This window comes from Arachis hypogaea, chromosome 17 (assembly GCF_003086295.3).
Source record: "Arachis hypogaea cultivar Tifrunner chromosome 17, arahy.Tifrunner.gnm2.J5K5, whole genome shotgun sequence".
Classification (NCBI taxonomy): Eukaryota; Viridiplantae; Streptophyta; class Magnoliopsida; order Fabales; family Fabaceae; genus Arachis; species Arachis hypogaea.
In genome coordinates this window covers 19,019,742-19,033,031 of record NC_092052.1, presented here as the reverse complement: position 1 = coordinate 19,033,031, position 13,290 = coordinate 19,019,742, and the positions used below count along the sequence as shown (strand labels likewise).

At 33.1% G+C, this 13,290-nt stretch overlaps 1 protein-coding gene and 1 long non-coding RNA gene across 18 annotated transcripts; one reads left to right on the top strand and one right to left on the bottom strand.

Annotated features, from left to right (window-relative positions):
• Positions 1-262: 262 nt before the first annotated feature.
• Positions 263-12,719, bottom strand: LOC112764452 (uncharacterized). Of its 3 annotated transcripts, none has more exons than XR_003183189.2 (5): positions 12,500-12,719; positions 12,230-12,341; positions 11,240-11,328; positions 10,472-10,571; positions 263-629 (listed from the first exon to the last, which is right to left on the bottom strand). It is a non-coding gene; the product is annotated as an uncharacterized lncRNA (long non-coding RNA). The 3 variants fall into 3 exon arrangements; XR_003183190.2 differs by lacking the exon at positions 263-629 and adding an exon at positions 9,405-10,115; XR_003183188.2 differs by lacking the exon at positions 263-629 and having other exon boundaries at positions 10,165-10,571.
• Positions 4,414-9,366, top strand: LOC112764450 (uncharacterized). 15 transcript variants are annotated; one of them, XR_011875040.1, is made up of 10 exons: positions 4,414-4,624; positions 4,750-4,880; positions 5,285-5,388; positions 5,709-5,782; positions 6,348-6,393; positions 6,509-6,571; positions 6,698-6,760; positions 7,049-7,111; positions 8,148-8,310; positions 9,120-9,366. XR_011875040.1 is itself a non-coding variant. In XM_025810050.3 (9 exons), exons 2-9 carry the CDS (start codon positions 4,822-4,824, stop codon positions 7,384-7,386), a joined length of 573 nt encoding a protein of 190 aa, XP_025665835.1. In that variant the 5' UTR covers positions 4,416-4,618; positions 4,750-4,821; the 3' UTR covers positions 7,387-7,423. The 15 variants fall into 15 exon arrangements, 10 of the variants coding, with proteins under 10 accessions (XP_025665835.1, XP_072078681.1, XP_025665836.1 ...); XR_011875042.1 differs by having other exon boundaries at positions 4,458-4,624; positions 5,285-5,318; positions 6,698-6,731; positions 8,148-8,305; XR_011875041.1 differs by having other exon boundaries at positions 4,458-4,624; positions 5,285-5,318; positions 6,698-6,731.
• Positions 12,720-13,290: the final 571 nt, after the last annotated feature.

Below are 13,290 nucleotides of genomic sequence, written 5' to 3'. Positions count from 1 at the left end.
TACTAGAATGGCGACTGATTTTTCTTGAAAATCGGTCGCTAAAAAGCCTTAGTATAACATCCTAACTTTTGACACGTCATTACCAATGCCAACTGTTCAGGTGTTACTCGACGTGAGGACCTACTTAGCTCTAGACTCAGAATTTCGAAACAAAAATTAATAAAAGCCTTTATCGATTTAATCGTGAATAAACTATTTCTCGTGAAACGTCATATAGTTACTTGCAAGGACAATACTTAAAGTCATATTACCGAAAAGCACATGATAACAGAGTATATATACATATATACGTATATAAACATAAGTTAAGTTTGAGAATACATGCCAAGTATCAAAATAACGAGTATTACACCAAGTTATATTTATAGAGATAAAATTAAAGAAAAACAGTCCCAACCCTCATACGGGTTTCCTAAACTGGAACCGAACTACTAAGATGTCCTACCCCTCTAAAAGTATTACAAAAGCGAGGGAAATGTAATACTAAGATCACCAAAAAGAGTAAAAAGTCAGCTAGGTCGATCTCCGGAATGGTCTTTAGCTAGAGTGAATACGTATGACATGCCGGGGTCGAAATGTGGGCGATGTACCGAAACCCGAAACTCAACGGACTCGTCTGCCGAACCTATCTGGGGAGGGGAAAAAAGAAAGGAAAGAAGGGTGAGAACCTAGAGTTCTCAACAAGGTAAAAGGGAAACCTAGGGTCTTTGTCTCTAAGTTGTCGCGAAACAGAAAGAAAAGAAAAACAAACACAGAGACTTAAGGCACACACATGCATATAACAAGTAGATAGCATAGACAAAAAGGAAATAGCAGTAAATAATTCACAAGAAGTACATATATATGCACAAATAAGATGATGCATGCCTGTTCCTAGTGCAGGCCATGAGCTCATGCATCGGTTGTCTACCCACAACCCGACGTTACTCAGAGTGAACCCCGAATATGGTCCCTTTACTGTGTCAATTAGACACCTTAGCATCACGGTTACCCGTGTCAATTAGGCCTTATTATAATAATAGTTCAATGTGTATCATAGTAAGGAACAGTGCTATCAATTAGGCGAACATTCCCGCATTAACAATCTCAGGCTATCCATTAGGCGGGCACTTTCGCATTAGCAGTCCGGCACAAGGCCCATTCAATATAATTCTTAACTTTTATTCCATTTCTTGTTTCTCATTTTTCTTTCTTCACTTTATCTCTCAATATCATTGTCTTTAACTTTAACCTTTCTTAGGGGCAACTTACCTTCCTCTTCATTTCCTAAGTTTGTCTAATCTAAAACCAGGTTGGTAAGATAACTCTAAAGCTAATCTTTAATTTAAGTTAGGTTTTACTGAATTTGGATTAGAATTAAATTTTATACAAGCTTTAAAAATTTGCTACTGCATTTACAAAAATTTAGAAAAATAGACAGCAGCCGTGTTTTTATAAATTCCACAATAATTTCAATTCTAATCTGTTGCTTCTAAATTTTGGTGAGATTACAGTCAACATCCCTAAGTTTCAAAATCCACAAGTTTTAGGTCCATATGATTAATTAATTATCAATTAGAAGTGGAGCTCTGTTTTCATAAATAAGTGCAGAGTTTCCAGCAAACAACCAACCTTCCAAGTGACTTATCTAAGTCTAAAAAATAGATATGAACATGAAACTTGTACTCACTTAAAATAGACTGATAGATCTTTAAAATCCTTTTAAAGTCAACTCAAAATTTCGTTTAAATTAAAAGTTATAGCGTCTGGAAGTTGGTACTGCAGAACCAAAAAACCAGAAAATTCTGCAGCAACCACTAAATTTCAAAAATTCATATCTTCCAAACCGCTTGGTCAAATTCCATGAAATTTTTATGGAATATTCAAGACATACTGAAGTTTTAGGAAAAATAACTTCATTTAAAAATTAGGTCTGGACCACTCCCAGAAAATCGTTTGTTCTGCTGCCGATTATGCAGATTTCTGCAGAAATTCTGCACAAAGTATTTCCAACAACCTCACATACCAAATCTTATATTCAAGCCTAGAATTCATCTAAAACCATAATTTTACCTTTTTTTGACTAACTAAAGTTGTTAGCATAATCAGCACAGCTCTAAGAGTTTATATTCATTAATTTATCCCTTGTTTCAAAGGCACATTCATAACTCATTCACTTTTCTGCATCTTTAATGTAACAAAAATTCATTATACACTTTTCAATAGACAAACACATGATAAACCATCAATCATCAACAGTATACATAGCTGCAAGCAAGATATCTTGTATAGACTAACCCTTACCTTATTTGTTGATCAAATACACAAAGCTTGCTTCTACTGCCTTTTTGCCGCCAAACTCTAATTCGCAACAAAACCAACATTCCCTATCATACTCACAAGGCCATTCGACCCAAACAAACACAAGCAAGGGAAAATTACTTACCCTTCCTCATTTATGATGGTAGCTGTTTCGTGAACCGGGCAAACTAAAGGAGTGTAGCAAAGAGTTACTCAGAAATTCGAATTAGAGGAGTAAGGAAAGAAGATGAAGTTGCTGGTTTTTTACTTTTATAGAGGGGCTTGAGAAATTAACTGGGTGGATAGGATGAACTCCTGCTTCAGCTTTGGCTGTCCCTCTTCTTGCTTTTTCTACTTTTCCTGCCACCGGTCTTTCCTTTCTTCTGCGTGATGTGTGTTTTGGGAAGAAGAGGAATTGAGGCTACTTACCTTTGTTTATAAAGAAAGAGGGATGGGCTAAGCTGTTAATGATGGCTTCGTGTCTCTCTCTCCCTTCAACACAGTAGCAACGTGCATATGAGAAGGTGAAACCATAGTTGGGACTGATTTCCAAGCAGTGCTGAGAGAGGAGTTAACTAGGATTGGGTTTATTTAGGTGGAAGGTGGTTTGGTTGGACCAAAAGAGAAGAAGCCAATCCGGTTCAAGGGTTTGGCTTATCAAACTAATATGGTTCAATGATTCATGCATTAGTTCTCTTCAAGAACAACCAAAGAGATTATTAAAATCTTCTGGGAGTACTTATTCCATAGAATAATTGAATTGGAAAAAGGCTCGTCGCTTGGAAGTACTAAAAAAAAAGTTTTGCGCTACGTGTTCTAATTCTAATTCGTTATCTATGCTACATATATATAAACCTATACGTGTCAGTGAACACTGTAAAGAATCAGAAATCACGGGCCCCATGGGGTAGGGTGGTTACACTTAGCGACTGATTCAGGTGGTCGCTAAAACCTTGGTCGCTAATCAGAAAATAGTGACCAACTTCGGTCACTAAATTTTAGCAACCGATTTTAATGACCGATTTGTAAACAAGGCCATCAAACCCTCACCAAAGAGTATCAGTTGCTAAATTGGTCTCTGAGTAAATCAGTCGCTAAATGGCAACCAACTTTTCAGTCGCTAAATTGGTAGCTAATTTGCGACCAGTGTTTTAGTCTCTAATTGCGACTGATATTTCGGTCGCTAAATCAGTCGCTAATTTGCGACCAATGTTTCAGTCTCTAATTCAGCCGCTAAGTGGGGACCTGTATTTTAGCAACTAACATTTCAGTCGCTAAATCGGTCGCTAATTAGTAACCAAGCAATTTAGTGACCAAATTTCCATGGCTGATCCTAATTTTTTAAGGTTTAATTACTCTGTTAGTCCCTATAGTTTCGTGAAATTTTCAATTACGTCCCTATACTTTTTTTCTTTTTAATTGAGTCCCTGCATCAAATTTTTTTTTCAATTAATAAAAGGAAAAAAAAGTGTAGGGACCCAATTAAAAAAAATTTTGGTACAAGGACTCAATTAAAAGAAAAAAAAATATAGAGACTTAATTAAAAATTTTACGAAAGTATAGGGACCAACATAGTAATTAAACCATTTTTTAATTATCAATTTTTTACGAAATTTTTACATCTAGGCCATCAAATATGGAAAAAACATCAATACAAAACCTACACCTTAACACATAAAAGCGAACCCATAACAGATATATCTCAAATAACATAACACACTTAACCAATAACCAAAATAACTCATCAATTCAATATCATAGACAACAACAATAATACGTAAACAACACTCTCAAATTTCTAATTACATCATTTAAAGTCTATTAACTAACTAGCATCACAACTACAATGAAATAATCACTCTTCAGACGTGCGTTCACCATCTTTATCCTCTCCTATATTTGTTTCTTTGTTTCTCCACCTTCTAGTTGAGGAATCGGAATTTTAAAATTCACTACAAAAAAAGCTGGTTAAAACATCATTAATATTATGGCGGTTTTGTGATAACGCCACAATATTCATGGATTAAGGCGGTTTGTGTCACTGCCATAATATATCTGTAAGTCAGGGACATTTTTGGCAGTACTAACCACTGTTATCTACTATTTAATTAGAAGAAAGCCCAACCTAAACCTAATTGCGAGTAGAAGAGAGTAGAGCGTGAGGAACGAGCTTCTCCTCCAATGGCTTCTTCTCTTCCATTGATGCGAGCTTCTCTTCTATTCTTGTGAGCTTCTCTGCCATTGATGCGAGCTTCTCCTCCATCGAGCTTCTGCGTTCTGTGTTGTGCGAGCTCTTCTTATCCTAACCCGTCTTCTCCGTGTCCCTTCTCACTTCTAGGTTTTTGTACGAAATTCTCATCCTTTTCTTCCTCATCTTCTTTTGATTTATGATTTGTTACTTCCTCTCTGTTTATTACTATTCTTTCAATTCATTATTTTATGTGTGTGAGAGTTGCGTTGGTGTGGCAGAATTCGAAAATGACATTATTGCTATGCTGCAAGCTTCTCCTCCATCAATGATTCTTCCCCTCCATCGATGTCATGTCCATCAATGCTTCTCCTCTGATGGTACATTTGCTTCCATTGATGCGATTTTCTAGGTATTCTATTAGTTTCTGTTCTTCGAGCTTTTCTTCTCCTCATCAACCTTATTTTGTTTGATTCTAGGTTTTAATTGTTCTGTGCTAATTGCTACTTATTTTATTTAATTCCAGGTTTTGATTTTCTTACTTGTTCAATTTATTTTTAGGTCAGAAATTGGGGATTGTTAGAAAAAAATGAGTAAGGTCTTCACTGAATTTGTCATAATTATAGGAATGATTAGAATCATATGATACTTGTTTTCTCCTGGTATTATGTGCACTGTGAACTGCATTGATATTCTTCTTCATGTTTTTTGTTTGCCGAAAAAGCTTTTAAGGAATTTACTTGAGTAAGCTTTTAAGTAGTTAGTATTCCATTAACATTTTCTTTTAAATTGATCATCTTGTGTTACTTTTTGCAGGAATCTTGATAACTCTAATCTATCTGGACATTTGGTATCTAAACTTGGGAAGCTTAAGCATTTTATAAAATCTATATGCTATATATCCTATGGTTAAAATTTTGGTATGGTGACGTGGGTTTTCTAATGTCAAATGTGCACATATAGCTCTAGTAGACTCTGTTTGCAATTTTTCATCTTAAGTGCTCTTAATGTACTTAATACATTTTTGCAATTTTTCAACTTAAGTGCTCTTAATGCATTTTCCCCCTCAAGTAGACTATGTTCACGTCTTTTTCTTTAATTTAGGTGTGAGGTTTGTAATGCTCTTCCTTGTTAATAATAATCTCTTTTGTTTCCAGTTGTAGCACAAATAGTAAGCCCTTTTCTTTTTATTTGTCACTTTGTTAGTGTGCATTAATCTTTACTCTTTCTTATATTGTAGATATTTAGAGCACTTGCTTATCTTCACAACAGCATTGGAGTATGTCACAGGAACATAAAACCTCAAAATTACTGGTATATTCTTATAGAAGTTTGTTTATTTGATTTTTCATCATAAGAATAATATATTCTATTGTATCTAATGCATCAAAAACCCCTCCACCACTTCATGTTGAAAATGGCTTTCGTTGTCTTTGATATACCTCATAGTCATATGTGAAGCAAGATTAAACATAAAGCAATTGCATAAAATTAGCAAAATCGAAAATCAAATAGCTAGACCAATATATTTATCTATTTTATTTGGTCACATTGAATCTGTATTTAACAAAGTTTGGTGGAGTATTAATCGTCCAATATCTCTAACCTTGCTTTAATATCAAGAGACGTTTACTTTATACAAATTTATTTTTAAAATTTTCGATAAATTTTAATTTTATTTTGGTTCAGTTTAAGTGCTGGGTGAGGATATGATCTGTGGCATTTCCATAATTTGGATTCTATATTTTGGTTGGATAATAAGTTAAGTTATTGGCTTTCTGCAGTTTTTCTTATTAAGGGGACTCTAGAAAATAAACTAAACTGAATGCAACACACTAGAGTATATGTTAATATAGTATGGTTGATGTGGTTTATGTAGTAACCTAAGAATATGGTGTTCATTACGAGGGCCCACTGCAAAAAATGTTGGTAAAAATGGCACTAATTTTTTTTTGTTATTGTGTATTTTAACCTTCATTTATCACTTATGTAAATAAATTGCTTGTTTTATATCATTTATTTGCTTCCCTTTCTGCACAGGTTACCTTGGAAGAGACCATCAATAAATTACAAAGTGAAAATGAATGGGAGAAGCAAAACCAGGTCATTGAATTTGAATTTACGATTTAATAACTGTGTGGATAGCTTTCTTCTCTTATTTGAATATTATTATTATTCTTATATATGTGTTTGGCTATTAACTGGCATGATTAACCTAATCCCTTGCAGGCTAGTTTGCAAATGAGAATTGCACAATTACAGAGTGAGAATAGTTCCTTACTTGAAAAAGAGGTGAAAGACTTAGTATTGTGTTCTTTTAAGAGTTTAGAGCGTTGAGTCTGTGATGTTAAAATTTTTCATATTTAATTTTGTATCATATCCAGGCTGAATTAGTGGAAAAGCCCACTCAAGTAGCCTTGGAAGAGACTATCAATAAATAAAAATGTGACAATGAATTGCACACACGAAAACAGTTAAATCAATTTTAGTGAACAATTTTGACTAATATTTGGAATATTGTTCTTATATGTGTTGTGCTGCTGATTGCTGGCCTGGCATGCCTAACTGGATCACCTACAGGTTGGTTTGGAAATGAGAATTGCACAGTTAGAGAGTAAGAAGAGTTCCTTGCTTCAAAACAAGGTGAATGGCTTGAGAATTATTTTTCATTCTAAAACTTGGGAGCATCGAATTTTAAGAACTAGTTGTTAAGATAATTCATTTCCTATATTGTTTTCACTTTTCAGGTTGTTAAGATAATTCATTTCCTATTTGTGTTGGTGCTTGGCCACTGTCTCTTCCTTTTGTTATTTGATATCAATGTTTCTATGCTATCATTTATTTTGTTTTGTATTCAGAATTGGTGTAGGATTATTCCTTGTTTCAAGATTGAATCTTTGTTTGGATTGTTTAGGTAGAGTCAATGCATGTTTTGCTTTCTTTTTTGTTTTTAAATCTATGCGAAAATCATTTCCCCAACCCTTTCTCTCTCACAAAAGCCACGCAACAGTTGTCCCATAGACATCTCCAACTTGATGCCTTTTTCATCATCATCTTCAACTGTCATGATTATAATTTGATGATTTTATTTATGATCAATATGAATTATGAAGCCATAGCCTACAAGCCTAAAATAAATGAACGCAACAACTACTCTAAAAATTGAGGCGAGTGTTTTTTGACCATCTTTTTTCAAGTAGCTTTCATGTGACTGTGAAAGTTGATACTTGAACAAAACAAAAAAGAAGAGATAAAGTGAATGATTTAGGAGAAGATTTCAAAGTCCAAAGAAAGAGACAGACACACAGAGAGTAGAAGGAAGAAAATTTAACACTTTCAGAAAGCTATTTTATTTTTATTTTTATTTTTAGGTAGAATAATGTTTTCAACCCTACCACTCCTACAACTAATGCTCCTTAGAGTTAAACAATGTTAAAGTTGAATTAGATTTGATATTCTTCGATCTTGTAGTTTTAGCTTTCAGTTTCAACTGGTTTGGTATCATGAAGGGTGTTCTAATTTCCATCAACTTTATCTTTTGTTGCTTCTTACTGTTTTTGGATTCATCAACTTCACTTCCTTTATGTGTTGACTCAAGTATGTTCATCCTTTCTTCTTTTGCCATTTTTTCTTATGCACATGCTTTTGTTTTTCTTAATATTGTTTTTGTTTGGTGTAGGTGCACCTTTCATCCTCAATAGCACACTTGAATTTTGTCCTTACAATGGAAGCACTTGCTGCAACTCCACAAAAGATACACAAATTCCGAAACAATTCCAGCTTCTGAACCTCTCTGATACTACCTGTGCCTCAGCTCTGAAATCGATACTTTGTGCAGTAAGGTTCTATTCTTCCCAACACCAACAATTGTGCGGTAAAGTTGAGGTGTCTATGAAAAAGGAACCAGAAAAGTGAAGAACAAAATCTTTTCCCCGTAGTTAATGGGTTACACTTGGTTGAGTTATGCCATTAATATTTAAAATAATAATGTTATCTCATTATGAATCTTGAAAATTTGATTGCTTGAAAAAATTGCATATTGCAAATAATTTGTTGACTATCTAGTAATAGTGACCAATTTTATTCCATACTTTATGCCATAAAATTATTAAATATTTATCTAGTCATATATGATGGACCATTCTCACAGCTATTCTATAATTTTTGTTCTACAATATTACTACTGTTAGGCTTTGCCTTTTTTTTATTAGTACTATGTTAGTTACCATCTGCCACTTTGCTATAATCGGATTCGTTCTTTTGCAATTACTCTTTTTGCAAGGTTGATTATTAACTTGTACAAAAAATGTATGGTTACTGAAGTAAAATTAATGATAATGAAATTTTAAAAGATGTAACTAATAGTGGTACGTATTAATAGTACTTGATATATGGTTTTTCAAATAGTTCTATAAGAATATTGTTATTTAATGTATGGAAATTGGTTTTATTTTGTTCACTTTTAATTGTCATTTTCTAAGATGTAAGTTCTTACAACACTAGTTGCCTCTATATATAAAAAGAACACTAGTTTGGCTTTTGATTGGATAGGATAATTATTTTTCTTATAAATTAAATCAGACCTAAAATATATCAATATATGTTTTTTTCTTGCATTTTTGTGCTCATAATAATTATATTTTTGTTGTAGGAATTGGATTAGGAGAGTGAGATTCCATCACCAAAAGAGTTAGGAAGTAGGTCTTCGGGAGCAAGCAACAAGGAAGCATGACCTTGCTTGATATGTTAAGACGTATATTAAGGATTATATGTTAAGACGTATTATTGAAAAATGTTACTTTGATACTTTGTTTTTGAATTATGACATTTCAATTATGACTTGGATTATGACTTTTGGATCATGTATGAATTAAAAATCATCTTATGATGTTTGATTATGGCTATGCCTTTTGGTTATTACGAGATTTTTAAGTGAGTTTCGAAAATATCCCTTTAAATTGGTGGTTTTAATCTTATTTTAAAAAGCATAAAATTGTCATCATAATTAGGTACAAACGACAATTAGAAATTTCTATTTTAAATGAAAACGATGTCATTATATGCTGGTAGAAACGGCGGTTAAAAACTGCCATTTTAAATGAAAATGATGCCATTATATTTTGGTAAAAACGGCGGTTAGAAATTGCCATTTTAAACACAAAAGATGCCATTAAAACCTGGTAAAAACAGCGGGTAGAAATTGCCATTTTAAACACAAAAGATACCATTATAACCTGGTAAAAATGGCGGTTATAATGATAAAAATGGCGGTTTCTAACCGCCATTTTAAACAGAAGTGATGCCACAACATTCTGGTAAAAATGGCGGCTGTTCAAAAACCGCCATTTTATGCGGAAATAATGGCGGTTACAAACCGCCATTTTAACCCTCAAAAAACCACTGTTTTATCCACAGATAATTGTGGCGGTTTTCTAAAAACCGCCGTAATAACCAGAATGGCGCCCAGAATAACGGCGTTTCTTGGAGGCGCCATTTTCGGTAATAATGGCGGTTCTAACCGCGGTAATTTTCAAAAATAACCGCCGTTTTAACCCTATTTTTTTGTAGTGATTAAGCTTTTTCATCATTTGTTGAAGCGAATGGTTATTGAGTTCACATCTAATTTCCCTCTCAAACGCCTGTGCCCCTAATTTGGATTAAAAAAAAAAGAAAAAGAAAAAGATCAGACCAGAACATCCTAAAAATATTTACTATTATATGCAAAAAAGTTGTTGGGCTTAATGGCCACAAGTCTGGAACATCAAACTTTAATACATCTACATGAAAAAAATTGAAGCTTCTTCTTAAAACAAAAATGTAAATTTACTAGCTACATTTAGAAAAACAAAGTTCAACCATATGTAGTTATCCAAGACCCTCATCAAGCTATGTACTTGGGTTAATTGTCATTTGCTTGTACTCCCAACAACTTGTTTAGTATCATGCAATATTGTTTAATACATATAGAGGGAGAGAGATATATTTTGATTAAGATAGACTCACCTCAACATGTTTTGATTGCTTATCCACCCGTCTCATCCTTGTGTTTGTGGGTCTTCGCAAACAATTCTAACTGTGTTGTAGTCCTCTTTAATGATTTTTTCTACCAAACATATAAATTAAAAATTCTATGAGTATCAACTACCAATTGAAGTATATAAAATTATAACATAAAGAATCTAATATTTACTATCACATTTTAAGAACTACAATAAAACATCAATTGATAAATAGTTAAGTATATAAAAATAAAGTATCTTAACTCGATGGACACTCTCACACAATTACAAAGCTTTAAAGTAGAATGGAAGCTACACAATCAACTTCAAACCTGAAGAAAAAGATAAAATAAAATACCTACTTAAATTTTAAAAATATCAATTCTCAAAGAAAAATAAGTAAGAATAAGCAAAGGAAGAATAAAACATATATACATGCATTCACAGCAAAACTAACTAACACGTCTATAGTTGAATTGTAGCGAGTGAGTTTCTAGGGTTCCAAACTCTGATTGAAGAAGGGCTGCAACAACTAATGCAAATAAAAAGTGGTATGAACTCAATGTCCAACAGCATGCAAGCAAATAAACTCCCACATCTATCACACTTATCTTACTTATAAAGAGTGGTTCAGTCTTTTAGAGGGATGTCCCATCAAGGTTAATGAAATCAGACCAGCTTTTTCAATGAGAAGTACAAAGTGAATGTTTCATCTAGAAGATTAGATAATAATCAAGCAAATGAAAAACTTTAAGATTTAAATTGTTCTCACCTTCTAACCCAAACTACTTGCTCTCAAATATAGTGCACCACCAACAAGGAAGACATCTCGGAACACAACAATACCAACAAGTGCAGCTTCTAAAAAGAGAACAAAGACATTTTCAACACCACATACATACATAATGTATACAAAATAATGCAACAATTGTCTAAACATAAATGAACACACATAAGCATAAATTCCGTGTTTGTATGCTAAATGATGCAATGATTCTCTAAGCATAAATGCTAAGTGAACACACATAAATGCTTACTCGCTACAATTCTCAATTATTTAGTGCATTCAATTTATGTAATTACAATATATATATATATATATATATATATATATATATATATATATATATATATATATTTGTGTGTGTGTCATTAAACAAAAAGTCTATAGAACCAATAATAAATCATTACCAAAGTCATATATAGGTTTTAAAAAAAAACCAAAATCATTACAAATAAAAGTCTAACAAAAGACTACAAAGGAAGAATAAAACATATGCAATGGAACTAGAATTTTCAAAAGGATTGAAGCAGAGCTCTTTTCTTCAAGCAAAGTTGACCCTTGTTAGTATTTTCAAGCAAGAAAAGGAGATTCAAATCAAGCACTTTCTACTGCAAAAGATTTATACATCCAAATGCATGAAACCCTGTTCAGACTCACCCAATTAATCTTGAGACAACCATTTTCACCAAAATCCTTTTCAGAATAATGAAAGATTGAATAAATCAAAACAAAATCCTACTTGATTTCGAGATAAACTATGCGAGCATAAAAGCACATCACCCTCAATCAAATTAACCAAATCATATAGCGAGTAAGCAACTACATGATTGATCGGTTGTTGCCAATTGCTATGTGATATAATTAGATGAGATAAGCAACATGTATTATTACATTAAAACTAGAAGATAATTAATAATTACAATCATAATCATTATCGTAATTATAATCCATATGAGTGGGATAATTAGGAGAGGGTACCTTGTTGGTGCCGCGGTGATAATTATAATCCTACTTAGTCGCTGCTACTAGCTACTGTGTTACTGGATCTGATTGCTTCGTTCGTTCGATGGTTAGCTTTCTGTTCTCATGCCTTCGCAACAAACAGAGTTAGGGTTAGTGAGGGTAACCGCGAAGATTAGCCAAAACGAATATTATTATGAAATAATTCTTCTTATTAATTCTGAAAAATGAATATTGCCCCTCGAAGAATCTAAAACACCGAAATTACACATCAAACAGTGAACATACCTGAAGATTAGCCAAAACCGAAGGAGACGGAGGTGACTGTAGGGATCTAACAATGTGTTGGAATTAGCGGTTCACAACAATAGGCTTAAGATCATATCTACCAAAACCTGAGAATGCATAATTGATAGTTCCAAAATCAGAGAATAGATATGGTAAAAAAGCCCTAACTCAATAATTAGCGAAGATGAGAATGGTGTGGTCGTGTGGGTGAATTAGCGTTAGTAAGGGTAATTCGGACAATATCCTATTTTATTTAAATTAGCGACTGATTCAGTGACTAATCAGTTTATAAAATTGGTCATTATCTTAATAATTAGCAACCGATTTGGCGACTACATCTTTAGCAACCAAATTATCAACCAATAAATTTTCACTATATTTCCCTAAGGGTTGCAAAATTGGTCGCTAAATAAAAAAATAGCGACCGATTTTGTGACCAAGAATCCTAAAGACATTCCTTTCTTTGTTTTGGTTGTTAGTTAAGTCGCTAAATTAAAAAATAGCAACCGATTTTTTAGCAACCAAATTTATTCTTGTTGTATAAAACTTATGTGTCGCTAATTCGGTTGCTATTAGTGATTGATTCTATTGGTTGCAAAAATCAGTCGTTATTTTAACAATTAGCAACTGATTAAGCGACTAGTATTTTAGCGACTGAATTAGCTACCAAATAGTTGTTCACTTTTTTCACTATCAATTGCAAAATCGGTCGCTAAAATAAAATATAGCGACCGATTTTGTGACCAACAGTTCTAAATACGTTACTTTTGTTTTGGTTGCTAATTCGGTCG